The sequence below is a fragment of the Cotesia typhae genome, unplaced genomic scaffold (genome assembly GCF_013202065.1).
Source record: "Cotesia typhae breed Kobodo isofemale line unplaced genomic scaffold, CoteBio_Ctyphae contig_119, whole genome shotgun sequence".
NCBI classification, from domain to species: domain Eukaryota; kingdom Metazoa; phylum Arthropoda; class Insecta; order Hymenoptera; family Braconidae; genus Cotesia; species Cotesia typhae.
Window position 1 is genome coordinate 584,608 of NW_027423712.1, and position 27,408 is coordinate 612,015.

At 34.1% G+C, this 27,408-nt stretch overlaps 6 protein-coding genes and 1 non-coding gene across 10 annotated transcripts in view; 4 read left to right on the forward strand and 3 right to left on the reverse strand.

Moving 5' to 3' along the window:
- The first annotated feature begins 307 nt into the window (after positions 1–307).
- Positions 308–5,484, forward strand: Grip163 (gamma-tubulin complex component 6). The gene is made up of 8 exons (XM_074249531.1): positions 308–577; positions 831–1,042; positions 1,112–1,325; positions 1,390–1,424; positions 1,497–4,346; positions 4,429–4,638; positions 4,949–5,121; positions 5,183–5,484. The coding sequence occupies exons 1-8, from the start codon at positions 388–390 to the stop codon at positions 5,463–5,465; spliced, it is 4,167 nt and encodes a 1,388-aa protein (XP_074105632.1). The 5' UTR covers positions 308–387; the 3' UTR covers positions 5,466–5,484.
- Positions 5,485–5,501: 17 nt separating this feature from the next.
- Obe (activating signal cointegrator 1 complex subunit obelus) lies at positions 5,502–13,114 on the reverse strand. Of its 2 annotated transcripts, none has more exons than XM_074249507.1 (5): positions 12,735–13,114; positions 12,563–12,654; positions 7,715–12,348; positions 5,799–7,251; positions 5,502–5,716 (listed from the first exon to the last, which is right to left on the reverse strand). In XM_074249507.1, exons 1-5 carry the CDS (start codon positions 12,866–12,868, stop codon positions 5,616–5,618), a joined length of 6,414 nt encoding a protein of 2,137 aa, XP_074105608.1. In that variant the 5' UTR covers positions 12,869–13,114; the 3' UTR covers positions 5,502–5,615. The 2 variants fall into 2 exon arrangements, with proteins under 2 accessions (XP_074105608.1, XP_074105618.1); XM_074249517.1 differs by having other exon boundaries at positions 5,502–5,701; positions 12,735–13,107.
- Positions 13,115–13,439: 325 nt separating this feature from the next.
- Sod1 (superoxide dismutase 1) lies at positions 13,440–14,646 on the forward strand. The gene is made up of 4 exons (XM_074249596.1): positions 13,440–13,677; positions 13,810–13,906; positions 14,132–14,319; positions 14,388–14,646. The coding sequence occupies exons 1-4, from the start codon at positions 13,615–13,617 to the stop codon at positions 14,493–14,495; spliced, it is 456 nt and encodes a 151-aa protein (XP_074105697.1). The 5' UTR covers positions 13,440–13,614; the 3' UTR covers positions 14,496–14,646.
- On the reverse strand, positions 14,474–16,665 carry LOC141531647 (uncharacterized). Its single transcript, XM_074249572.1, has 4 exons — positions 16,319–16,665; positions 16,124–16,230; positions 15,368–15,573; positions 14,474–15,308 (listed from the first exon to the last, which is right to left on the reverse strand). Exons 1-4 carry the CDS (start codon positions 16,489–16,491, stop codon positions 14,979–14,981), a joined length of 816 nt encoding a protein of 271 aa, XP_074105673.1. The 5' UTR covers positions 16,492–16,665; the 3' UTR covers positions 14,474–14,978.
- Positions 16,666–16,817: 152 nt separating this feature from the next.
- Positions 16,818–18,529, forward strand: LOC141531657 (uncharacterized). The gene is made up of 4 exons (XM_074249583.1): positions 16,818–17,066; positions 17,138–17,189; positions 17,343–17,603; positions 17,958–18,529. The coding sequence occupies exons 1-4, from the start codon at positions 16,993–16,995 to the stop codon at positions 18,321–18,323; spliced, it is 753 nt and encodes a 250-aa protein (XP_074105684.1). The 5' UTR covers positions 16,818–16,992; the 3' UTR covers positions 18,324–18,529.
- Positions 18,530–18,667: 138 nt separating this feature from the next.
- Positions 18,668–27,408, reverse strand: part of Ss (aryl hydrocarbon receptor spineless) — a 93,012-nt gene continuing 84,271 nt past the window's right edge. For 2 of the 3 annotated variants that reach the window (XM_074249552.1, XM_074249543.1), the window contains exons 5-9: positions 25,385–25,594; positions 23,595–23,889; positions 23,387–23,528; positions 21,508–22,839; positions 18,668–20,838 (exon numbers count right to left, since the gene is read on the reverse strand). In XM_074249552.1, the coding sequence (XP_074105653.1) occupies positions 20,634–20,838; positions 21,508–22,839; positions 23,387–23,528; positions 23,595–23,889; positions 25,385–25,594 (2,184 nt within the window). In that variant the 3' untranslated portion in view covers positions 18,668–20,633. The remainder of the gene's footprint in view (positions 20,839–21,507; positions 22,840–23,386; positions 23,529–23,594; positions 23,890–25,384; positions 25,595–27,408) is intronic. The other variant, XM_074249560.1, reaches the window with a different exon arrangement.
- Positions 25,709–25,780, forward strand: Trnam-cau (transfer RNA methionine (anticodon CAU)). The gene has a single exon. It is a non-coding gene; the product is annotated as a tRNA-Met (tRNA).

Genomic DNA, 27,408 nt, shown 5'->3' on the forward strand with positions numbered 1-27,408 from the left:
CAATTAAATTATTAAAAAAAAATTTATTTAATAAGCTTCACATGTGAAAATTAATAAAAATTACAAGTGAAAATTTTTAAAGGCATTTTTTGTTGTAATTAATTCGTTAAAAAATTTTTTAAAATTGACAGCTGACTGCTAACTTCAGTACTATGCAAAAGTAAGTGTTGAACTCTGTCGGCGGTAGAAGAAACTAAAGCAAAAGTGCGCGATTGGTCGATAAATTTGTGACGTCAAAAAAAAAACTGTTAAAAAAAAGTAAATAATGTGTACAATGTATATAGGTATATTTATTTACTAAAATTGTTTACTACTTTAGGCTTATCAAGTTATTTATTTAAATTTTAATTAGTTAGATAGAAGATATAATTATTTAGATAGGAAGAAATGACAACGATGGATTCGGAGGAAGGTTATGATTTTTTTGGTCTTGTCAACGACTTGTGTCAGTCGATGATAAATAAATGTGATGAAAAATGTCTTTGCGGACGTAATTCAGTGCTAATTTCCAATAAATTACGTTCAATAGCTTTTGAAATTCTGCTTAAAAAACACCCCGAGTCTTGTGATGTCAATGGTAAGTAACTTCAATCTTTTATTATACGAGGCTGAAGTTAACAGACACTTGAAAATTTTTAGATTTTTCTTTAAAAATAAACTAGGCATAGAAAATTATTTATAAAAATCTCATTTATAATTTTTCAGAGCTTCAAAAGATGAAATTTTTAAATAAAATTTTCTTGCTATAATTTGTTTGTTAAAAAAATGTTGAAAATTATTAGATGTATCTCAATTTCAGTATCATTTTATTATTCTCAGATTATTTTCAGATACTCATGAAAACGAGGCTGCTGATCCAGTTGTTGAGTTATTGAAATATTCGTTTGTATTAAAAACTACTCTAGGATTGTCTTCCAAAGCTGAGAAATTAGAGACTGCGTTAGACAGATTGTTAAGTGAAAACAACGACACGTCATTTAAATCCATACTTTTCTTCTTACACTATTTGCAGAGTTATCAATCCCACGACAAGGATGACCTGGTAATTAACTAATTTATTTAATAGAATTTTTTTATTGTCAATTAATTTGATTAATTATTTTTTTAACAGGAGGTGTTTCATTTTGAAGACAGAGTTCCGAAGGACTCGTCAGACAATCAAAGTAATGAAGTACCACATTACCAAATTTACCCGCTTTCAGCATTTATGTTACCACAAAAAATGGACCGGTTGATTGACATAAATAATCATGAATTTACACAAGTTAATATTACCGCTCCAATAAGTTTTTCTTCCCAACTTCAAATTGAAATCGCTAATAATGGTAAAAAAAAAATTATAAAAAATTTTAATCAGCTCTTATATTAATTACAAATATTTTATTATAGAATCTAAATCATCTCTATATACTCTTGATAATGTAGTAAGTATATTTAAAAAATTTTTAAAAAATAATTTATAAATAAATTGATTTAATTAAAAAATTATAATTTAGAAGTCTATGGGGCGAAAAGAAGAGGAATGTAACTTCAATTACGAAGGTACAGCGCTAGAATCGCTCTGGAAACACGAAAACTACGATTCTCTAAGCATAGAATCTCTGAGATCATCTTCACCGTCTTTAGAATCTGTAGATTTATCATCTGAAACATATGAAGACGCCGATTGTTATTCATGGGAAACTCTGGGATGTGTCAAGACTATCAAGCAGCGTGTTTTTGCCTTAGAGTCAGACGCAGCGATCCAGCACCTGCAAAACCTGAGAAATCTATCAATAAATTTAAGCGAAAGTGAAAGCTTTTCCAGCAGACTTATTGTCATTAGTATGAAAGAGTTTATGGAAAACGTAAGATTAGTTTTACTGGGCATTGATTCGAGTTGTTTCATATGGGACGATAAAATAGGATTTTTCTTCAACGTAAACACCCAGGTCACTGGGCTGAGTAAAGAGGCTCTGGAGAGCATCTCGGTGGAGATAACTCACTGGGCAACGTGTTTCAAGCTTCTTATGCTGCTGGTACGGCCTCACTCTGACACTGGAAAGTACAAGCAAGACGGGTTGATTTTCCACGCGATGTGTAACAGCGTCAATGATGTGTTGATTCATTATCAGGCCTCTGTTTTGCAGATTTTTAGCGACGACTCGATTAGATTGATAGATTTGTTGAATCGTTTGCGTTATGTTGGTTGTTCAATTAGCGAAGTAGCGCGACTGTGTCGCTGTGAAAACGTTATCCAGACGACATTGGCTGAAGGTACGGGTATTTTAACTCATATTTATGATGAAGTTACCAAAATAACGAAACCCGATGTCGCGTTGGTATTTTATTCAGTATTAAAGTCTTGCTGTGAAGTTTATTTTGAGCTGATGGAGAAGTGGATATTCGAGGGAATTTTTGACGAAAATTACGGAGAATTTATGATATTTGTACGTGAAAAATATATTCGTAATCGTGGGCATAAATTTTGGACAAAGTGTTTTGGTATTAGCAAGGAACTTGTACCAGGATTTTTGATAAATCTTACCGATTCTATTTTACAGTGTGGCAAAGCTGTGAGATTATTAAAAATCTGTGATCCAAAGAACCCACTTTGCAATTTTTTCTTGACTGCCAGGCCTAAAGTAAAAGTATGTTTGAGTGTCAATATGTTGGCTGAGCAAGAGGAAATATGCCAGCGCTACATGAACAAAGGTATGGAGATACTGGGATCCAATATAACTCTGAGTTCAGCTTTGAAAGAGCTGAGGACAATCGATAAGGACAAAGCTGAGCATGTGATAGCTGCTCAACAAGAGACGCTGTCGAGAATAAAGAAAAGTCAAGAGGAAGCTAAATTATTGATTGTCAAGAACAAGCGTGAGCTCTTTGCAGATCAAAAGAAACAAGTTGAAGACGCTGTTTCACGAAGAGAAAAAGCCAAAGAAGCTGACTTATTGGAAGATAAATTATTAAGAGAAATACAAATTGTCGAGGAAGAAAAAGTCGAGAACCAGCGCCTGGCTGATATTAACATCACCTTGGAGTACTACAAGGATTTGGCTGAGGAAGCTGAGAAACAACGCCTGAGAGCCTCTTGGAGGAGTCGGAGAATGGAATTGTTCGACGAGCGTGTTAGCGCTATTGTTCTTGCCCGGCAAGAGGATATTACTCCTATTGAAGAAGCTAATAAGACTTTCAATAGTTCTCAAGACAAATTGCAGACAGCTGATAGTAATGTTTCTTCTGCTGATTTAAATTCTCTAGATAATTTTTTAAATTCTGATAAAGTTTCAGAAGTCAATGATGAAAATTGCAATGAAACGAAATCATTGTCAGAAAAAAATCAGATCACTAAATCTGAAGAAACAACTCGCGTTAGTCGACCTACTGTCCTTGAGGTAATTTCCAATAAAACTGACACTCAGATAGAGTCGATTATTGATGAGATTACAGGTAACCGTTCATTTAAACGCACAAAATTTTCTTTCAATACCAATACTACAATAAATAATGATATTAATGCACAAACTACGCAAGCTAATGATAATATAAATATTACTTTTATTGACAATGAAGGGAATGAAAGTAAACTAGAGGTTAATCTTAATAACGACAATAACAAGCATGATGATGAAAAATCGGAGGCGAATTCGGGGCTGGTAAAAAATTTAACTGAAGAAAATAATGTTATAGATGCTCCGAATTATTCGAATACCAATGAAATAAATGACGCGACTCCGATGTCCTGTACGACAGACAGCTATGTTCCATCAGCGATGAGTAATTCTATTTTGTACAATTGCACGGAAGCAGGCTCGATTGCAGAGTCTAAGAATGACTTTGAGACACCGACAACACCCGGTGATTGCTTGCCAAGAAGTGTTGATAAACAGGAGTACTCAATGCACAATATTTTTTCACGATCAAGCAGCCAATTTTTCAGCACAGTCGGTGCTATGAGCACACCTCTGGCGTTTGAATCATCTTTAACACAAGCTGATGTTGAGATGATTGATAATACCTCTCTGCAAGTGTACTTGGAAAAGTCAGTTCTGATCCCACTGAGAGTTCAAAGCCGGCTTGCTAATTCCGCGATTGTTAAATGTCTTTTGCATGATCACAAAATATTATCACACTTGCACAGTCTCAGGAGTTTCTTCTTTCTTTTGAACGGAGAGTTTGCCAAGAATCTCACCGGGCCGCTTTACACTAAATTCCACCAAGCCACCTCCCCGGACAAGCTCTTTAATTCAGCAACCTTGACGAGCTTGTTGAAGAATGCTTTTCATTTTTCTTTGAACAATTCTTATAAAAATTCCGAGCTCTTGAGCTTGACTGTGATGACCCAGCCCACCAGTATGAAGGTAAGTAATTGTTTTTCCTTAACTTAATATTCGTTTATAAATTCTTAAATATTCATTTTTAATTGGAGTTATTATTCCACAGCTACTTGATCCAGAAGCTTTAGACTGCCTTTGTCTTCATTACAAAGTTTCATGGCCGCTGAATATCATTTTAGACGAAGCGGTGATGTATCAGTACGGAAGAGTCTTTAGATTTTTAATTATGGTCGGCCGGGTGCTTTGGGTACTTCAAGACGATTTTTGCATACTAAAAACTCAGCGCAAAGCCACTCTGTCTTACCAATATCACCGGGTACTTTATTATACTTTAGACTAAATAATTTAAAGAGTTTTAAATACTAATTTTAATGATACTGAATTTAATAGTCATCTAAAAAATTTTAAAATTTTTATTAGAATTAAATTATAATGAAAAAAATTTAGCAAAAAAATTTCATTTGTAAAAATAAAAAAAAAATATAATTGTGAATTTTTTTCATAATAATTGATTGATTATAAAAATTCAAAGAAATTTCAGATGTCTGCTAATTTCGGTATCATTAATTATAATAATTATTTATAGTAGTAATAAAATTAATTGTAATTTTTTTTTTTACTAATAGCTGCAGTTATTCCGACACGCGATGATGCAGTTCATGACAGCGCTGCATGGTTATTTTACTTGCAGTGTATTGCATTCAAGTTGCACCGAGTTCGAGAAAGAACTCGAGAATGCTATGACTCTTGATCAAATTTACAGTATTCACGTTCGCTATATTAAAAAAATTCTCTCAAGGTATTTAATTTTAATTAATATAAATATTTTAATTGCAATAATTAATAAAAATAATTTTTAGATGCATGATGACAAGACGAGGAGAAAAATTACGAAAGTGTCTTTGCAACATGTTCCAAATAATATTAAAGTTCCACAACACCCTAAGAACTCACGAGTGGACTGAAACGCCTAAGGGTTACACACACCCGAGTTTCAACAAACTAGAGCAATATTACAAAGCATTCTGCACCATGAGGTCATTTCCCGCGCAAGTAGTCGACAAATACTCAAACAGCGGCTACGATTTACATCTTACTCGCTTTGTTGACGCTCTTAACATAAATCCTCTCTTCAGTCTTTAAATTAAAAGTATTAAATTTTTTTTTTTTGAGAAATAATTATTTCTAAGTTATATTCGCATTTATTATAAATACGGTATAACAAAATTACAAAATTAAATAACATTTTTAAATTTATAATTATTTACCACGTGCGTTATACAGTTATCAAATTCATTCAATGTTAATACGAATCTCGTATTGCTGATCGAGCCCCAGGTAACAATCAGACATCAAGTAAAAAAAGACTCTTGTTTGTCCTGAAATAAATAAAACTGTGATGTTAAATTATATTTATTTACTTACTATTATTAATGTTAATTAACTGATGTAAATAAAAAAATAAAAAAAAATAACCTGGAAATTCTGGAGCTGTAAATTGTAACTGATGTGTTTTAGCATAAGTCTGAATCAAAGGTATCCTTTTCAGAGCCCACAGTTCATTATTCTCAACATCTCCAAGTACAGCAAACCATCCTTCATCTTTACTCTTGTGGAAAGTCGTATTAAAAGATTTAATATTACCCGGACTATTTCTTCTTTTCATTTCAATTAAAAGTGTGTAGATATGGTTCGCTTGAATATTAATACAGTCATTATTATTGATTCTCTTGTCAATAAATTTGATTCCATCAGTCTCATCGGTTAATTGAATCCTAAAATGTACATCAATAACTGGAAGAGTTTTCGCAACTTGATGGATGTCGCGAATCTCACTGTCTGAAAATTTTTTGCCAAAAATTCTGGCGAGTCGCGAATAATTGTGAGCGTAGGCACAGAACTCTGGCAGAGATTTAGGCAATCTATCAAATAGAGATAAATCTTCTCTGTGGATGTGTGGCAGAGAAGTGAGAGCAGATTCGTCGATCCAGCGAGCTCTGATGATCATCTGCATCAACTGAATTAACCGCAGTGTGCTCAGCAGCCAGCCGTTTTCTGCTACAACGTCGATCATGGCCTGAAGGATTCTTATCGCCTGATCTAAAATAGACTTCAAGTCAGTCGTGTAGTCAGTTGACGGTAGTGGCAGTCTGGAAAAATGGGCCTGGAAAAGAAGAAATGCTTTTGTGTTCGGAGAATCGAAGGTCAGCTTTTCACCTGGGTAGCGGCAAGACTTGGACAATTCTTCGTTCAATAAATCCTCGTTGTGTCTCACTGGCAATTCGCTGTACTCGTGAGCGTCACACAATATTTTCAGACACTCGACAAGAGTGAGATTGTCTTTCAGCGCTTTGTTAAACATTCCTACTGTCTGATGCGAGAGATAGTAGAACGAAGCGATTTTTCCGTGAGCCAAAGCGTAGACTGACTGGATTTCTTCGTCGAAAGCCACGCACTGACAATTTATCAGCACTTTTAGCGTACAGTCCACCAGGGTTGATAAAAATGTATTCACATCTGAGGTATCTAAACTCTCTAAATTGTAGTAGCGAGGATTTTTCATCAGGCGACGGAAGAAATACGTCCAGGTGAGATAGTCAAGAAACTGCTGCTTGGTTCCTATTGTTCCAGCTACGATTTCTGCATTTATATGGTCAGGAAGCACCTCCAGCAGGTTTGACTCGACTGGGAATGGCTCGTATAAAAATTTCTTGTAGAAATTTTTTTTTATGTCGTGGACTAGAACCACAGCAACTCCTGAGTCGTCGAACTGCGGACGACCTGCTCGTCCCATCATTTGGAGGACGTCAGTTATCGGCATATCGACGTAGCGCTTTACTTTTCCGTCGTAGTACTCTGTTCCTTTGATTACTACCAGGTGAGCGGGGAAATTTACACCCCAAGCCAGAGTAGCAGTGGTTATTAGTACCTAAATAAATAAATTATTATTTAGTAAATTTAAAAAAAGAATCTCAAAATAATGGTGTCAAATTTTTGATGTTATAGCACAATCAAAATTTTTATATTATTAGTACGGTCAAAATATTAGTTGTATGAAAAAGTTATAAAAGAAATTTTTTGTAGAAAATTAAATTTTCAACTCTTTTATAAAATATTTTTTTTTAAAGACAAATCGCGTTACTGATGTCATAAGGGCGTACTAAAATTTTTTTTTTTTTTTTTTTCGGGAAATAACGTATTTTTACTTTAAATGCATAGAAATTATGAAAAAAATTTTTTTTTCAAATTTGAAATTAACTTTGATCAAAATTTTTGGGTATTTGAAATTTGTAATAATTTCTTTATTTAATTTAAAAAATTTTTCTTCATTTATATGCATTTACCCGGGTGCCATAAGGGTGCCATTAATAAAAAAAAGTTCAAAATCTTACCTGAATTTTATTATTAACAAACAATTCTTCAACAGTCTCACGATCTTTATCCTGAAGACCAGCATGATGAAGCCCAATCCCAAAAGCAAGAGTCAATTTCAAATTAACATCCTTGATATTCGCTAAAATATTTTCCATTTGTTCTTCAGGCATGTGCAGCCACTGCTTGGGGTTGTCTTCAGCCGCCAGATAAGCAATCAGATCCAGTGCAGTGAGCCTGGTTTGCCTTCGTGAAGAAACAAATACCAACGACGGGCTAGAAGGTGCATGCTGTCTAATAGCCTGGAATGTCGGACGGTTCATCGTGGCCATTCTCGGACAGTAGTGTTTACCTGGGAACCCGCTGATGTGAACTTCTAGGGGCACTGGTCTTACAGATGGACGGAAATTATACAGACCCATTTTCTTGATCCCCAGCCAGTTAGCAAGATCTACAGCATTAGCTAGGGCGGTCGACAGTCCGATGATTCTCAGAGTTCTCTTTGTATGAGAAGCGATGAAATTCGTCCTAGAAACAATAACTTCCAACACAGGTCCTCTGTCTTCTCCCAGCAGGTGAATCTCGTCAATAATTATCAAGACGACCTCCCTAACGTAGTTCCTAGTCTGCCAGCTCCGGCTGATTCCGTCCCACTTTTCCGGAGTAGTGACGATGACATCAGCCTGAGCAATCTGGCGAATGTCCGGAGAGACATCTCCAGTCAGCTCGCAGACTTTTTTTCCTAACTTCTGCTCTAGCCTAATCTTCCAATCCCGCATTCGTTCTCTGACCAGAGCTTTCAGCGGTGCGATGTAGACGACTTTTTGCTTGGGATACTTTTTAAAAACTCTGAACATCGCTATCTCAGCTGCTATAGTCTTACCGGACCCCGTGGGAGCTCCAAGAAGCACATTACTGTCAGTGTGATAAAGACAATGAAAAATTTGGGTCTGGATCGGATTGAAGTGCGTGAATTTATACAGACTCTGGAACAGCTCGTCTTTAAGCACAGTCACAGGGAGCGGTTGAAGCTCCAGCAGGTCTGTGTGAGGAGGATATATCTCCGGAAGGACCAGATTGTGGAGATCTAGAGATAGAACATACTCACAGCCGATCCAGCGGTCGCTGGTCGCTTTGATCAAATACTGGGCTGAATGCGGCTCTTGCAGCGGAATAGTCATCACCAATTCCTGCTCATCTCCGCTGTAAACCATTTTTTTGGTCATAAGAAAATACTCGTGGTGGTAAATAAAATTACTGTCTGTGTCCTCAATCCATATCCAGAAAGCTTCTGAGCTTTTTCCGTGAACGTGATCGTTCCATCGGAATTCTGGGACTATTCTCAGCCGAATTCTCAACACAGTCCTGGTGATTGGTTGGATGTTCGCGTACATACTTAGACTAGGGAACTCGCTGCAGCACTTTTTCACTAAATCTGCGGACTTCTGGTTCCTCAGCAAGTCGCCGATCTCACGAACAGGCATCTCTTTCAATTTTTCAATCGTCAGACCGCGATTGCTTATCTTCTCGATGATTTCGTGGCCGAGACAGAAGAACTGCTTCAAGGGTGTTATGTGGTCCCACTGCTGAGCTTCGAGCATTTTAGCTAAATTGAGTAATCTTCCAGCCATTATGGCGTTATTTTGTCTCAGCATTACTTCAAACAACGCTCGGCTGATGCGAATCGCGTTCTGAATAATGTAAGCTTGATCTGAAATCAGAGAAAATGATGACAATTTTCCTCGGGACAAATAAGTTTGAACGAGAATATTAACTTTCCCATGGACATTTTCAGTCCCGCCATGAGCGACCAGCTCGCAGTAATCCTTGGTCAAGTCATCCAGCTCGTCCATTTCATCATCTCTAACTTTCAACTGTTCAAACTCTTGAGCCCTTGAAAGCATGCCCAGAATATCAGCTTCAGTCATAATAGGCTTGTACAATTCATTGAATATCTCAACAGTGTCGTACTTGAGATAAAAATGACTAGCAGTACGACCCAGGTCCGTAGAGTTGAGATCTCCAGTCCTTACATTGTACCTTATCATCCTGGCCTTGTCCAGCGCTTTGGCAGCGGTATCGATCAGCTCTTTCCGCTTGTTATCTAAATTGGGATCTTCAACAACCTGCTGATAAAGCATGCCATAAGCCATCGGGTTGAGCCTCATCCTCACGTACAAATAGGTGTAGCTCAACCATTCAACTGCTTCCTCGACGTTGGAAATAGTACCTAGAGCTATCTCAGCGTTCAAATTGTCCGCGAGATAGGTGACGAAGCTGCTCTCAATCGGGAACTGGTTGGTCAGCAGCGAGAGATAGTACGATAGTTTATTATGGGCCGTTATTATAACTGCGTGACCGGAGGTGTCGAATTGCGGACGTCCTGCTCGCCCGAATATCTGGAGCACGTCCAGGATTCCCAGGTCGATAAAAGACCCGTGCTTCGAGTCGTATATCTCCGTTCCTCGGATAATTACGGCGTGAGCCGGTAGATTGACTCCCCAAGCCAGAGTCGACGTGCAGACCAGCACTTTAATAACTCCCTGGCCGAAAGCTTTCTCCACGAGATTTCTGTCAGACCTGAGCATTCCCGCGTGATGGACGGAGAACCCGTAGGTGAAGAGCTCACCCAGGTATTTATTCCTCGAATTGTTGAACGACCGCTGAGACAGCTTAGCATTGCTTGGATCCGGCCTGAAAAGATTGATAGTGTCATTAGTCTGGGCTAGCTCTTTCAACTTGTTCGCTGTGCGAATAGTCGCATTGCGAGCATGGACAAAAACCATGACTTGGTGTCCTTTCTTCACCATATCGGCAACTTGGTTGTAGCAGACGAGATCCATGTCGTGGATCTGTTGCATAGCTTGTCTGGCTTTTACTCCAATGAACGTCTGGCTCAGAGGAACTGGTCTGAAGCGATGGTCGAAGTAAAACAGCCCTTTGTAAGGGTTGACTCTGAGGAATCTCGCGACGTCCACGTAGTTAGGAAGTGTCGCGGAGAGACCGACTATTCTTATCATACTCTGGGACGACTCGACTTGTCGAAGGGTCCGAGCCACCAGAGCTTCTACCACCGGACCTCGGTCTCCGTGTAGCAGGTGGACCTCGTCGATGATCAGCAGCTTGACGATACTCGTTAGAGCAATGTCTCCAGTGCCTTTCCGAGTCACTACGTCCCACTTTTCAGGAGTCGTCACGATCATCTGGGTCTGCTGGATCTCGCTCTTGGTCAGCTGCATGTCTCCAGTCAGCTCTTTAACAGTAACCCCGAGACTCGCGAGTCTCTTGTTAAAGTTCGCAGTCATCTCAGCGGCCAAAGCTTTCATAGGTGCGATGTAAATTATTTTGAACTCGTTTTTCTTAAGAACTCCGTTGTCGATGTGCAATTTCAGCTGGTGTATCACAGTCAGCAGAGCGACGTTTGTCTTTCCTGCACCGGTGGGAGCGCAGATCAACAAATTCTCGTTGCTGTTGTAAGCTGCGTTGAAGACAATACTCTGGATGCGATTCAAGGTGGTGATCCCCTCGAAAGCCATCTGCCCGATCTCATCTAGGGCTGATATCTTCACTGGATAGTAGTTCAAGTCTTCTAGGTTCGACTTTGAAACAGGAATCGCGACTTCTTCACACAAATTAGAGTCCTTTCGTGAGACATCTTCGGGCAGGATGAGCTTACTGCCGGACACGTAGCCGGTGGTGGTCTTGGACTTCAGCTGGCAATCAAAGACGTAAGGAAACTGTTCTCTGACAGCTGAAGCGACGAAAGCTCTCTTGCTAGTTGATAAAACAGGAGCTTGCATCGCTTGTAAAGCCAGCTGTCTCTTTGTCCTTAGCGCGAGTGTGTCAATTTCTTCATCAGAGTCTTCTTCGTATTTGTTCGACGCTTTTAGCAATTTTTTTTCTTCCTTGCGGACCTGTTTAAGCAGCTGCTTCTCCTTTTCTGATTGAACTATCACCTGACAGCCGTACTGGGGTCGCTCCTGAGTTCGCGCGACTGACTTTGATACCTTCTGGCTCATCAACAGAGGCAGTATTTTATCACGGTGCTTGATAATGTGCCCAATGAAGTCAATGTGCTCACACCCGAGCACGTCAAATAACTCACCTTGTAGATTGTTATCGTTTTTCTTTAAATAATCCATTATAAGCTGCCCAAACTCCTCGAAAGACATATCACCGGAATATTCAGTGTGACATTGACGCAAAGTGGTCAAAAATTTTTTTTTATCAAACTCCTCTTCCTTGCTTGGCTCCTCGCACTTGGTGTAAATCATAGTAAAGTCATTGTGGTCATACGTTTCATCAGTTGAGTTTGTCTGGGTCATGTCATGCAACGGTTTGAGATTATGTGTCTTTGAACTGGACTTGTAGCTGATTTCCGAGTTGAAGATGTCAAATTCCTTGGGCATGACATCATTGGAAATTTCATTTTTTAAATTATCTATCAAATCAATGTCCTCTTGGCTCAACGCTGCCTGTATCATCGAGACAGCCTCGATTATACTTCTTACAGCCTTGACATCTGTTTCGCTAAGCATCTCTTGGATACGCTTGATATTCCTGTCAGTCATGACTATTCTTTCGTGAATAAGACTCTCCAGGATTTTCATTGACAGCTGATCAGCAGCTGCTGACGCTCCTGAGCATAACTCACCTACAAAATTAATTTAATAAATTTTTACAACAATAAAAAAATGATAAACATACATGATATTAAATTTAGCTGTCACTTGACAATTTTTTAATTTTCTTTAACAAAAAAATTATTTTTAATTTATTAAAATTTCTACTTGTCAATTTTTTTTGCCATTATTTATTTGTTAAAAAAATTATCAAATAACTGCTAAATTAATTTTCATTGAACATACTGCATGACTTGGTGACTACTTGATGAATCTTGGATAGAAGTGTTTGCACCTGCTGGGGCAATCGCTGGCAAATTTTCTTCCATTCTGACTGCCTGTAACAGTGTCATGATCAATTAATGTAAATTGGAGATAATTGGTGAAATTTTAATAAATAATAAATAATAGAGGTTACTTGTCGGCGAAAGCTGCTTCGCTGGATCTTTTCTTTGCCAAATTATTGCCCTCAGTGAGTGAATTTTTTTTATTTGTATTGCTCAAGGCTTTGTAAACCCTTAGCGAGCGTGAGTAGCACGGCTGCTCAATCATTTTTTTTTTTAAATAATTATTTACATTTGTTAAGTAACTAATTCTTAAACTACTCCATACTTCCCTGTAATACTTAACTCGCACGTTTCTGACAGACAGACAAAATTTAAGAAGAGTTTTGTTTTATCGATCTCAATGAACCGCGTCATTAAAAACACTGAATCATTTATTTTATTATTTACACTTTAATATTATTAAACATCTGCTAAATTTATTTTCATTTTAATAATTAAAAAAAAAAAAAATTTAACATTTAAAAGGTTATTTTTAATTTATTAAAAATTATTTTTTCACTTGTCAACTTCATTTTATTTTTTTGGTTATAATTTCTTCTGTATTTTTATTTAAATAAAAAACTTTCACATTCTTAAAAAAAAACTTTGACTTTTTTATTTATTCAACAATTATTAATAAAAAAAAATTTACTTTTTTATTATCGGATGTCATTTATTTTCAGGCACTCGCACAATTTTTAAACTGTCACGTGACCAGAATCGTTCATTTTGCGTTTTTCATTTTAATACACACACAGAAAATAATTCAGTCGCTGTCTATTGGATATCAGCGGTAAAAAAAATTGCAAGGAACATCTTAATTAATTCACGGCGTATTTCACACGGCACTAATAAATTTTTCAATCGTTGAGTGCTGATTCAGCAAAATAATTTATTAGTTATTGCGTCGTGGAACTTGGCAGTGATCATTAAAACCTCGCGAGCTTTAAACCGGCTTGATAATTAAAAAAAATGGTCAAAGCAGTTTGTGTTTTGCAAGGAGAAGTCCAAGGAACCCTTTGGTTTGAACAGGACGTAAGTAATTTTTTATTTTTTATTTTATTCAATAAAATTCATTAAATAATTTTTTGTCAATAATTTTTTTTTTTACAATTTTACTCCAATAATTCATAAATACCGGTTTAATTTTTTTTTTTTTTTTATCAGAGTGGATCCAATCCTGTCAAGGTCACAGGAGAAGTCACTGGTCTGAAACCGGGTTTCCATGGCTTCCATATTCACGAATTTGGTGACAACACCAACGGTAAATATTTTTTTTTATTTCAATTAATAACAACATATTTATATTTATATATATGTGCTTAGCGTATGTATCTTTTATATAATTATTGACAAAGATATAATCAATATAATAATAGGTCAATATTGCTTGCGTCACTCTGACATTGCAGGTTAAAAAAAAAAAATTAAATCAGATTTATTTTTTGATGTCAGAAATTTTTAAATCATTTAAATAATTATTTTTTAGGATGTACCAGTGCTGGACCTCACTTCAACCCGCTGAAAAACGACCATGGTGGTCCTGAGGACAGTGCAAGGCACGTTGGAGACCTGGGTAATGTCACAGCAGGTGCTGATGGCGTTGCCAAGGTCAACATTACTGACAAAATGATCGGGCTTCTAGGAGATCACAATATCATTGGCAGAACTCTTGTGGTAATTTTTTTTAACTAATTAAAGGTTGTTAATAATTTTTTTTTAATTAATTTTTAATCTTGTATCAGGTTCATGCTGACCCCGATGACTTGGGCAAAGGTGGCCACGAGCTGTCAAAAACAACTGGTAACGCTGGAGCTCGTTTGGCTTGTGGTGTTATTGGAATCACCAAATAAACATTCTGAAGAAGAAATATTAATTACATCAATCAAATTATTATGACCAAATTAATAATGTAATCAGGCACTACTCGATAAAACTAGGTTTTTGAGTAGACTAAAAAAAATTATCATTCCTCTTGAAATAAAAAACCTCTCGTACATACAAGTTTTTTTTTATTTACATCTTGTGGGTAGGAAAAATTAGAGTACATGATAGAGTATCTATAAATATTTATACTGGAGTTTTAAAATTAATGATACTGAAATTAGAGACATCTGATAATTTTTAAGAATTTTTTATGCAATAAAACGATTTTAAAAATTTCATCATTAAAAACTTTAAAAAATTATAAATGCAATTTTTTTTAAATAAATTTCTAGACTTAGTTCATTTTCAAAGAATTGTCAAGATTCTGCTAATTTCACTGTCATTAAAATTTTTTAATTCAATTAAAAAAAAAAAAAAAACAAGATTAAATTAAATTGTAAGACTAATGACTATCTGTATCGCCCGTACGTGTTTCTCCTGTCATACCCGGACCTACGAACGTTAGGCATGAGAGCTATCGGCTGTCTTGGAGGCGCTACACTGGTCCCTCGACAGAGCATAAAAATCAGCCAGTACAATCCTCCCACGCATCGGCTCAAAAATTCATAGAGGCCGAATAATATCGGCGTCAATGCTCTGACTAAATTGGATAACTCGTGGGTTATTTTAATACTGAAATCAGCAGAGTACCAGAGGAAATTCGCGAGGAGTGTTATCAGGCTCATTGAGACGACTGCGAGAAATTTTGATGCCTCTACAAAATTGTGATACGTCAGGATCTGAAAATAAAAAGAGATAAAAATTAATTGATCTCATTTTTGTGTAATTGAGAACTTACTTCATTTATATCGAATTCGGGATATTCTTCTGGGGTAGTTGATCTTCGAGACGGATTGTGAAATGACTTTAAACGTTTCAAATTAAACTGGACAGTGTTGTCGTAAATTTTGACAGATTTTATTTGGAACCAATATTTGCCGAGTGGAGTTGGGTCCAAGTCAACCCACAGTTTATAATCCTGAACTTCGTCATCGATAATTGTTCCTATAATATTAATTATTAATGACATATTAAATTAAAAATTTTATGTACCATATTGATAAATAAATAATAAATTAATTGCAATAAAAAAATGCTTCTGAAAATGTTCACTTGTGATTTTTATTAATTTTCACATCTGAAACTTTTTAATTTAATTTTTTTTTATAATAATTTAATTATAATAAAATTTTTTAAAAATTTTTAATATCTTTCAACTTCAGTGTCATCAAAAAAATTAGAAAAAAAAAAAAAAATTAAAAAGACAATTATTAAAAAATAATTTCTTGGAATAAAATTATTTGTTTAAAAAAAAAAAAGACACTAAATTTAGCTGTCATTTCACAATTTAAAATTTTCTTTAACAAATAAATTATAGCAAAAAAAAATTATTGAAAAAATGAACTTGTAGAAATTTTAATAAATTAAAAATGCAATTTTTTAGAACAAATTTTTTTGTTAAAGAAAATTAAAAAATTGTCAAGTGACAACTAACTTTAATGTCATAAAAAATATCAAAATGACTGCTAACTTTAATTATGTGTCAAATACTTACTAGTAATTCCGAGAGATTTTTCTCCATTGAGTTCTTCTCGAACAACATTATAAATTTGTTTTAAAATTTTGACGATCTCTTCGTCTTTTTCAACTACAACAATATCTCTAAAATAAATATCAATTGCATAAACAATTATTTATAGCTTCTATTAATAAGTATTTATACTTATACGTATACTTATTGATAACATACTTGTAAACAGAAGACGGATGATTCTTGACCAATCGCCGCTCCAAATACTCGCCGACAAAAATAGTATTCGACTTTTTGATAATACTTGTTAATTTGCTTTTCAAATTAATTGTAGCATCACAAATACTTGAAGTACTGGACCCGACAGAGGAGTTTAACGACGAGGAATTCATAGCAATTGCTCTACAAAAATAAATAAATAAATTTATAAATACTTAATTAAATAATTACAAACTCCCAGCTGTCGTTTTTGTTTTGTCCTTTTCTATCTGTCAAAATTAATTTTTTTCCACGTAATTTAATCAGCGACGTTTCTTATCAGAAAAATATAAATATAGATATGCATATTGTTGATAAGCAAGATGACTTTCACTTTCAATTAATTGGAACAAAGTTTGTAAAAATGACACGTGAGGGCGCCAGCTCTCGGGACAACGCTGCTGCCCTCTTGTCAAACTTATTTTCCGTAAATCACTTTTATTTACTCTAGTGTCTGTAGTGTCTTTGTCGTGATGAAATCCTGCGTTAGTTCAAGCAAGCACACTTGATTGTCAATTACGTTTTACAAAAGTATGAATATATTTGCTAATTTTGTGACGTCATCTCATCAATCACTGATATTTTTATTTAACACATATTGCTGGTAAATTTTCCAATAAACTTTTCTGATAATTATGCCAAGAAGACGCAAAGTACCCAGAAATAAATCAGCTGTTAATTCAAGGCTGAGTGGCGAAGTATCTACTGGGTATGTATCTAATTATTTTATTTTATTATTCAAATAAATTATTAATAATATTTAAAAATTACCTTTTTTAGGATGTCTGAGAATAGGCGAGAGTCAGTCGAAGCTGATGAACCACCTCTACCTGTAAGTTACTCACTTAATTGTCATTATTATTGCACTAACAACAGACATACGTCAATCTTTTGTTTATTTTGTCTTTATTAGTAATTACAAACATTTTTTTACGTCTGTTTTTATTAAAAATATTTTCTGATTGTAATAATGAATTTTTGACAGAATCATGTGGATAAAAATTCATCAACAAATAATGGAAAGACAGATGTGCATGAGTTAGATTACGCAGAAAATGAATTAGAACAATTGATTATCCCTAGATTATTTAATGACATTCGATACTCAGACGATGTTGCTTCCGTGTTACCGGATCGCTCCTGGGCTATTCACAGTACTGAGGAACCAGTTAAAAGAATTGTTGTCAGTGAAATTTCAATGGTTAATTTTCATGGTAGAGGTTTTGAGCCTTTTTATGTCAAACAGGTAATTTATATTAATATTATAAATTTAATGTAAGTTTGTTTGTTACGCTTTTACGTAAAAACTACTAAACAGACAATAAAAAAATTTTTTACACATCTTGGACGTATTAGAAGTAACATAGGATATTTTTTTACTAAAAAACAAAAATTTATTTTTTACAAAAGATAAAAAAAATTGTTTGTTAAAAATTAGAATCACTAAAAGCTAGTAAATAATAATTACAATTAATACTTTAGATAAAAAAAAAAAAAAAAAAAAATTTGATCATTTTTAAAAATTTTTTTAATAAATAAATTATGACAAAAAATATTTTAAAAAATTATAAATTCAATTTTAATGAAAAAATTTTTGCAGATTATTTTTGACGAGAAATTGAACTTTGAATTATTTTTAATAAACTCGAGGACGGTATTAAAAGACAAACCAGCTTGTATAAGAAGCATCACAGACTTCGAGTCACTCCTAGACTACGTGAGCGGTATGAAACTCTGCACCGGGGGCCCAGAGTTCATTAAGTACAGCAACGTAAGTCCCGAATGTGCGTACAAGGACCCTTACAGCAAGTGGAGGCACAATTTATGCACCTTAGAGGTCCATGACACCGACGTCTGTGAAGCCTGCGAGTCTTTAGACGAAATCTTGAAGCGCCACTCGCAGAGGACTAAGTCGCCTCTCAAGTCCCGCAATAGCGTGGTTGCGACTAAGAGGAAAAAATTCTAAGATCTAAGGATTGAAAGTCTAGTGATTTAAAAAATCTATTTTATATTTCAGATTAAATAATATATATGTCTTCAATCAATAGAGAAAATTTCAATTTGACGTTTTTTATCTTCCAGTAATTATTTTAAAACTGTTTAACAGATTGTAAGCCCGTTACTTGTTTTGTATCATACATGTAAATAAATAATTTACATATAATTTTATAATTTGTATTTGATACAAGTATTATATTATACATATATTTTTTTAAATTAATTACTCACTAAATTAATTATTTTTTCTATCATATAATTTATTCATATAAACATTTCATACATTTAAAATTTTTTTTTTTCAAGAGCTTAAATTTTAGCGATATGGATACGGCTAACGTTCTAGTTATTCAGATAATTTAAACGTAGGATTTAGAATAGTCGAATAATATTTTTGTTAAATCGTTTGGCATGATATGATACATAAAATTATATTATTATCAAATTCAACGTGAAATAGGAAACATTAATTTATTTATTTAAAATTTAATGATATGTAATTACATTAGTCACTTAAGTGACACGTCTAAGCTTGTTTTAAATTATTTATTTTATTTATTATGCCGCATCAATGGAAGTGATTGTACATTTAATTTTAAAAGTAACAATAACTAGCGTTGAAATAAAAATATAATTTTTTTTTTTTGCAATTAGATACAGTACTGAGATCTCAGAGAATGCGTCTTTTATATTTAATACAATTATTTTTATTTTTAAATGATACCTTTTTTGTGTTTACTGATAATTAGTATAAGTTATCTTTATTTAATGATAATATTTTTTAAATTGAATATATAAATATACAATTAATATACATTTTTATGCTCGATCTGAAGTTCCGAGCAAATAAATATGCTGGAAATTATTTCAGGAAGAGCACACGACTACTAATTCGTATTATACATGGACTAGACTTGATTTCTTATTACTAATTATTTTTTTTTTTTTATTTATTTATTTTAATTAATTATTTTTAATGCAAAATTGCTGTTATTAAAACGCTTTTAAAGGACAACAGAAAGGTCGAGACATTTTAATTTATTGCACTCAGTTGCAAAGTCAACTTTTATCTCATTTTTTTTCTTATACAGTACTCAGTTGATTTATTAATTAATTACCATAAATATATTTTAATAATGGACGTTTTTTTTTTTTTTTTTTTTTAAGTTTTTAAAGTTTTAATTTACAAATAAATAATTCCAAATTTTAAATTCCTTTGGCTTTGCAAATGAGAACTATATTACTAATTATTTATGTATTAATTAATAATAAAAATTTTAATTACAATAAAATATGGAAGGCTTACCTAGCTGCATTGAACACTTAAAAAAAAAAAAAAAAATACAATTTGATAAATAATTTATAAATTAATTAAGTACAAAAATTACAAACTTACTAACAAATAAAACAAAATAATTATTGGCAAGACTGAGTTACTCCAATTATAATTTAACAAAACAATTTTTTAACTAAATTTCATATTTTTTGTTAATAAATTAAATTAAAAAAAAAAATTTAACAATCCGCTAAATTGCTAATAAATTAATTACGGGTTATTTTAAAAATTATTACAGCTTTTGTCTAACAAAAGTATTATTAATTACAATGATAATAAATATTACAATATATGTACGTCTCTGACGATTATTGTGTTTTAATTAATCTAACACATATCACAGAATACGTATTTCTTCTGTAGAAAAATTATACAAGCATAATATATTGTACAGAATAATTATTTACGTTTTTTTTTTTTTTTCGCTGTTATTTCGCGTCTCTAATATCAAAAGTTAATAAAAATTTCCTGACAAATTTTTAGTTTGAAAAATTCATAAAATACAAAATTTTTTGACATTAGACACACAATTATTTAAAATTAAAAAATATATTTTTAATTAAAATTAAAAATCAAATCTTCAGATTGAGATTCCAAAAATGACTCTAGCTATCTCACAATCTCGCTAATAATCTAGCCTCTTTACAATAAAATAAAAACTGCGTTGAAAAAAAAAAATTAATTTGTGCAGCAGACAATTATTTTCAACCGGAGGCTTATTTATAAATAAATTTTATATTACAAAATTAAATAAACACTTATTTAAAATATACAATGAAGACCGCGAGCAGTCTGACTCGCGGAAATTTTAAACATTAAATTATTAAATTATTTATTAATTATTAAATATATTTATAATTAAAATTGAGTTTTTAGAGTGAATTGATGAGAGGAGTCAACAAAGGGTCTGGTGGATTTTCTACTGGTTGAGCAGGGTGTTGGTCACCTCAGAGATGGACAGCAGAGGACTCCCGGCGTCCGGTTTGGTATCTGAGAGGCAGCTGGCACTATTGAGGCAACCGAGGAGGCTGCGTGATGCGACTGATGATATAATGAGTTGCTGATGGTGGTGTTGCTGTGCTCCCGGGGTATGTCCATGCCCGAGCCGCCCAAGTCCGTCCCCGTTCCCGCTGACGATGGTGACGTGCTGTAACCAAAAGTACGTTTTATCGTTAAACTCTTTTTTTTATTTTATTGTTTATTTGTTTTTTCTTACTATTTTTTTTTAAATTATTTTTGCAGATTCGGAAACATTCTACTTAAAAAGCGGGAGCTTAATAAATAATCAATAGCATGCGGCAAAGTCTGACTACTAAGAATCTGATAGACCATCAGAATAAAAAGAGTATTGACAAGTTTGTTTTACAAGGTGATTGCTAGTTTTATTCAGTATGGACGTAACTATGTCATACGGTATCTCTCAATCGAAAAATCGAAGCAATGGCAAACATTGATGCGCCAAATTACACTCTATACTGATAAAGTATCATTTTATTTAACTGCAAGACTTTTTTTTTTATTTTCATTAATAAAGAATTATAAAATATTAATAATTATTTAAATAATTTTTATTTAAATTTGTATACTGATAAAAAACTAATTTAATCTAAGAAAATAAATCTAAAATTAAAATCAAAATTTTACTTTCTAAAATAATTATTAAACAAATCCTAATTTTTAAATAAAATTACTATTTCATAATTATCATTAAAAATTTTAACTACCCAAAATTCCAAAAAATTTCCATAAAAAAAAAAAAAAAAAAAAAAAATAGCAAAAAAAAAAAAATAAAACGTGAGGCAGCGGTGACACTCACTGGGGCGTGTGTCTTGGTGGTGCGGGGTGGTGATGGTGGTAGGGATAGTACTGGTAGTGGTGGTGCTGGACTCCTTGCCATACCTCGCCGGTGTCCCCGTGGTGTCCTTGGTGGTGCGAGTATCCGCCGTAGTGACTGTGACTAGTAACCGGATACTGTCCTTGATTCTGGGCACTCTGGTTCTGGTTCTGATTCTGGTGGTGGTTTTTCCTGGGCGGACTGGTTTGTCCGCCGTTGGGGGAGGTCTTCCACTTGCAGTCGCCGTTGAGAGAGTTCATCTCGGCAAGGGACTTGAGGGGGTCGCTATTAGCGACATTGACATTGGTGTTGGAGTGAGACGAGTGGGTGGAATGGGGGGTGGGAGGACTGTAGCTTCCGTTGTTCTTCGGCGGGGACCTGGGAGGCGGGCCCCACATGAGGACAGTCTGCCTGGGAGCTTCGCTGCCGTAGACGTCGGGCTTGACGTCCTCTATCTTGGGGGTCCTGACTCCGTTGGCGGCGGTGACAGGAGAGCTTCCAGCGGAGTTGCTGGAGGAAGCGCCTTCGAGAGAGTGCCTGCTGCCCGCTCTGCCGACTCCCATGTTGATCTCGGGGTTCTGGTGGATGTTCGAGGCAGTGGTGACAGGACTGGCCGCGTAGGGCGAGTTGTTGGGGTGTCTCGCGGAGCTGTCGACGTAGCCGTACTTGGGGCTCTCCAGCTGCTGGCAGTAGAGCCTCTCCTCGGCCTTGCTGCCCGCTAGCTGGTGAGTGTCGTACGTGGGCAGCGAGACGTCGATGAATCCGTTGTAGGCCGTCGTCGAGTGGTAGTCCGGGTAATAGGACCCCAGCGGCCGGTACTGGAAGAGGTTCTCTGTGGTGAGGTACCGGTTGTCCAGCGCAGAAGCCGGGTACAGAGTCTGGTGGTAGTTCCCCGTGTGCCCGATGTACGTCGTCAGAGACGGGTCGCTTGTCGCTGCGACTGCGCTCGGCGCGTACGGGGTCGGGTAGATGGTGTTCAGGTTGCTGTACGCCGCTGCCACCGCTGCTGCTGCGCTGGTGTCTGCTGCCAAGTAGTCCACCGAGGCCACTGTCGGCGTCGAAGGCGGAGAACTCGAGGATTGATTGGCCAGCTTGGTTCTCTTGCTGCGACACGTCGACAGGAAGTCACGAAGCTGGGTTTTGTACCGTCGGTTCACTCGCTGAGGCGTCGGCTGCGCCGGTAATGTTGGGGTCATTGATGGCCCTGTCAGGCTGTCGTTGTCTGAAAAGTAGCTGTTGGTCAACCCTGCGTCTAGATAACTCACTTTGAAGTCCATCGTACGTTTTCCCAGCAGATCACGGCCTTCCTCCTCCCTAAAAGCCGAATTTTTCAGGAATTAAAGCGGGTGATTTTTTTAGACAATCATCAAGCTATTTAAATTTATACAAAAAATTGATTTCAAAAATTTACTAACAGAAAAAAATAATATAATATAATAATTTAAATTTAACTTGATAATACTTAAGTTGGCCGACGTTTTTAATTTTTTTATTTTTTGTCAACGATTAAATTAGAATAAAAAAAAATTTTTTTTAAATTTTACTTACAGTTTATCAAGTTTTTTACAAATGAAAATTTTTTTGTAATGATTTTTTCAATAAAAAAAAAATTCTAAAAATTTTTAAATTTCGGTTAACTTAATTTTCCTTAGTATTTGACGTTGATATGTACAAAAAATAATTAAATTTTATCTAGCTTGAAATTCTAATTTATTTAATTCTACCCCAAAAATATATAATTAAAAATGAACGATAACTGCAAAGTATATAAAGTTTTAAAAAATAAAAAAAAATTATACAAATTAATTGGATATTAAAAAAAAAAAAAAAAAAAAAAAATTAACAATTTTAAGATACTTACATTAAAGGTCGGTGGGTGCTGATCACAAAGTCTGGTTTAGAATTTTTATAGACCAAGCGCGAGCTAGTCTGTAACCATTGCCAGCCGCCATCTTTCATCTGGTACCTGTAGGCGATCATTCCCGACGCTCCAGTTTTCAGAACTGAAAATAATTAATTAATTACAAAAATAAATTCCCACTTTTAAAATAAACGTTTAATACACTCACGTTCTTGATGAGCACTCGCTACGTAAGCCAGGTCGTCATAATGCACCAAGTCATAGCCGCCTAAATTCGTAAGTTCCGCGTCGGTGTACCCCAGCAGCATCTGTCCTCTCTGGTCCATGGAAACAAGCGCAAAGTCAAGTTTGTGCTTGCTCTTGAACATTACTTCCTTCTGAGGGACTTCCAGCAGCGAAGGGGGTCCGAAAGGCGTGCAGAGCGCGAAAAGGGCCAGCGGAGGCTCCTCTGTCTTTTTATTCTGGCCGTGCAGGACCTTCACTCTCCCCCTGATGTCTAATCTCTGAAAAGTGAGACAAAAAAGTTTAAAATAATTATTTAAAGTTAGAAAATTAAAAACTTTAGTTTTATGCTTAAATCTTGGGTAAAAAGTTTATGATTAAAGTTTAATTTTCATAAACGTCAAAGCGGTAGTTTTTGTTCCGAACCCGAAGCAAAATACAAATAAACAGTCACTGCATAAGCATAATAATCCTTTTCGACTGACTGCTGTAATATTATGTCCATTAGTCTGTCTTACTTTGCTCGAACATTAATTAGTGTTTTGTCTCAGCATTCGCAATGCTTTTATTAAACTCTCAGCTTAATTAAAACCTAAAACTACCAATGAGTCTTTTCATTGTTTCCTTTTATTTATCTTTTATTTCTTGTCTTACAAAAATAATTAATATTTATTTATTTATTAAGTTAAGCGGCCTTAGAAGTAAGTGTTTTCCGTAAATGTAATTTACATAATAAGTACAATATAAATAAATTAACATTTATTTAAATAACGTCAAACTTTTTAAAAAATTCTTGGGTTTAAGTAATTTTTTTTTTTTGTTTTATTTAAATTTATAATTAAAATAAGAGAAGCTATATAAATAATCTTATAATATTGATTATTAAATACTGAAATATTTAATTATATTTAAATAGAATAAAAATAAATAACAGTATTTTTATTGTTATCGATTCTTAATTAAAGCAACATCTGGATTTAATTATCAAGGGACTTGCTAGTGATATCACCGAGTCATGGAGAGTAATAATGAGAAATCTATATTTTATCCCGCTAAACAAAGAGATAAAATCCGTCTTTGTTTGGTTAATTTCTGAATTTCCCATCAGACCAATTACCAATGCCCGGTTTATTTCATTTATCTATTTAATCGCTGCATCATTAATCAATTTCATTAAATTTATTTTTAATCCTTGATATCTTCTTTTTATTTCATTGAAGAATCATTAATTTATTATTGATGGATGAGTATAAATTTTTGTTAAATAAGCTTGCCTGTGTCTAAATTAGTTATGTGTTTTTATCAATTAAATAACTAGACTAGACAGAAAAAAAAATTTACTCGAATCAAGTAAATCAATTTGAAGAATTTCATTTTCTTGATTTGAGTGGAAAAATTCTTAAACTAAAAAATTTTTCTTGGTTTAAGTAAATTTTACGTAATAGAAGAATTTTTTGTCTTGATTCAAGACAATTAAACTTTTAAAAATTATTTTCTTGGAACAAGAATTTTTCTTTTGATTCAAGTTAATTTTTTTTCAGTGTAGATAGACTTAAAATTTGTTGAAAGAGAATTTCGCTCTTAAAAAATTTAAGGGAAAAATAAGAAATTATTTTAAGAATTTAAAAAAAAACGCTCTGCTACGAAAAGATAATTAAAAAATCGATTACGTAGCAGAGCGTTTATTTTCAAAATTCTTCTTTGTTTAGGAGAAAAATATAAAGTTGCAATCGTAGGGACCGGCTTTTAATTTAAGAAAAACAAAAGACTACTTACCAAGAACCCGGAAGTGTTGTCTAAAAGACAACGGAAGCGAACAGTAAAGCTCCGTTCCAGTAGATGGCTATGTTGGACGGAGAGCGCGTCGTGAAGGGGTAGGTTTGAACTTTCGGATGGTAAAAAAGAGTTCCATATTAATTGCCGTTGTAGCTCCTCTCGGTCTTCGCTGTGAACTAATTCGTAGACGCTCTGATGAACGATGTCGGACTGAAACATAATTTATCGTAGGTGATTGATTAATTAGCTGATTAAGTCTTGAGGTGTGGATTGATAAGAGTTTTTTAGCTATTCAATGACTGATTGGAAATGTTTACCACCAACAGCAGAGTGGCGCAGTGGAAGCGTGCTGGGCCCATAACCCAGAGGTCCGTGGATCGAAACCACGCTCTGCTAAGTATATTTTTTAAAAATTATTTTCGGATCTTAATTGGGGTATTGATTAGTTCCAAGAGTTTATTTATAGAATTCATTTGAAGTTATTGATGTTGAAAATTCTTATGGGATTTTTTTTTGGAAGCCATTAATGGTATTTTTTTTTATTACGGCAAAATTTGAATACCAAAGACACTTTAAGTGTATATAAATTTGCCTTATACAATAAATACACCGTCAAAAATTTTTTTAGTTAGTTTTTAGTTAATTTACAATAATTGGTGTCAAAAAATGATCGCTAATAATTTTTTATTTTTTTTTTTAATTAACTACCGCGTTTCTTTACTCCACAACATTAATTTTGACCCTTCTAGCATCCTCTAATTTACTCAGACTTTACTTTGACATTACAAAAGTACATACTTTCACTTTCTCTTAAAATAGGGATCTTGAGGGATCCTTTGATGATCCCTTAAACAATCAAAACATCAATAAAAAAGCTAGATTTTTGTTAAGAGTTGAAATTAAAAAAAAAAAATGAAATAAAGTTCAATTATAATCCCCTATATCGAAACCACGCTCTGCTAAAATGAGAATTTCTTTTTTTGCTTGATTAAAAATTTTATTTAAACACTTGCGGCTACTTTTCTATCAACAGTACAAACAACGTTTGCAATAAAAAAAATTTATAAAACAAATATTGTGCTGCGCAGCTTATAGGCTTATAAATAATGGGTGGATTATGAATCGTAACGACAGTTTGCAAAAGTTATGTTATAAGTTACAAGTCTAAGTATAAGACAACATGACAGTAGGGTTGAAAAAGTTTAAATATCTAGTTTGTTTGCTCGTAAGTTGCTCCCCTCAATTTTGTGTCTTATGTCTTGTGTCTTGTGTTTTATGTCTTATGTTTTATGTCTGACACAGACAATTGCGAAAAAACATAAGGATAACAAGGAATTGATAGAGGGAATAAGAGTCTAATAGTAAAAAATAATCTCGGGTCACAATGCTAAGTTGCTGAGAATGTGTTAGCAGGATAATAGTTAACCTTAAGATTACTGTTTACGGAAGTATGCAGCTTTACATCAGGAGGGTAATAAATAGCTTCTGAACATTGTACACGATCAATAGAGTGAATTATTCTATTCTGTGGGGAAAATAAAGCAAACTGATTGTTGGTATATATATAAAAATATATAAACATATACATCTTTAAACTTTGCCATCCATCTTACGGCTTTAAATAAATTATATTATTTTTAAAAATAAAATTAAAATTAAAAATAATAATAATAATAATAATAATAATAATAATAATTTATATTAGATTTATGTGTAGTAGCTGAGAGACATATATAGACAGATACTTTCAATATAAATAAAATAAATAAATAAGTTAAAGTAAAATAAAGTAAAAGGGAATAAGGAGTATGAGGAGAGTCGAACACGAAAGTCGTGATCCTCGTGCTCCTGATACCACTAGAAAGGACCTCGGAAGCTCTTTATCGAGATTTATTATTATTCATGGTCACAAGTGACAACTTGACTATATAATCACGCCCGAAAAAATAATATTAAATAAATAATCCTTGGGGATATCAACTGTGTCTTATAATTTATTACCTAATCTCATAGATTCTGTCTGT

Coding starts and splice junctions, on each gene's coding strand:
- LOC141531647 (XM_074249572.1), bottom strand. CDS start 16,491: ATGAATTCCTCGTCGTTAAACTCCTCTGTCGGGTCCAGTACTTCAAGT. Junction 16,231..16,318: donor CATCCGTCTTCTGTTTACAA/GTATGTTATCAA, acceptor TATTTATTTTAG/AGATATTGTTGTAGTTGAAA. Junction 15,574..16,123: donor AAAATCTCTCGGAATTACTA/GTAAGTATTTGA, acceptor TTAATATTATAG/GAACAATTATCGATGACGAA.
- Obe (XM_074249507.1), bottom strand. CDS start 12,868: ATGATTGAGCAGCCGTGCTACTCACGCTCGCTAAGGGTTTACAAAGCC. Junction 12,349..12,562: donor AGTAGTCACCAAGTCATGCA/GTATGTTCAATG, acceptor TTAATTTTGTAG/GTGAGTTATGCTCAGGAGCG. Junction 5,717..5,798: donor TACAGCTCCAGAATTTCCAG/GTTATTTTTTTT, acceptor TTAACATCACAG/TTTTATTTATTTCAGGACAA.
- Grip163 (XM_074249531.1), top strand. CDS start 388: ATGACAACGATGGATTCGGAGGAAGGTTATGATTTTTTTGGTCTTGTC. Junction 1,043..1,111: donor CCCACGACAAGGATGACCTG/GTAATTAACTAA, acceptor TTTTTTTAACAG/GAGGTGTTTCATTTTGAAGA. Junction 4,347..4,428: donor CCCAGCCCACCAGTATGAAG/GTAAGTAATTGT, acceptor ATTATTCCACAG/CTACTTGATCCAGAAGCTTT.
- Sod1 (XM_074249596.1), top strand. CDS start 13,615: ATGGTCAAAGCAGTTTGTGTTTTGCAAGGAGAAGTCCAAGGAACCCTT. Junction 13,907..14,131: donor ATTTGGTGACAACACCAACG/GTAAATATTTTT, acceptor ATTATTTTTTAG/GATGTACCAGTGCTGGACCT. Junction 14,320..14,387: donor TCATTGGCAGAACTCTTGTG/GTAATTTTTTTT, acceptor ATCTTGTATCAG/GTTCATGCTGACCCCGATGA.
- LOC141531657 (XM_074249583.1), top strand. CDS start 16,993: ATGCCAAGAAGACGCAAAGTACCCAGAAATAAATCAGCTGTTAATTCA. Junction 17,190..17,342: donor CTGATGAACCACCTCTACCT/GTAAGTTACTCA, acceptor AATTTTTGACAG/AATCATGTGGATAAAAATTC. Junction 17,604..17,957: donor AGCCTTTTTATGTCAAACAG/GTAATTTATATT, acceptor AAATTTTTGCAG/ATTATTTTTGACGAGAAATT.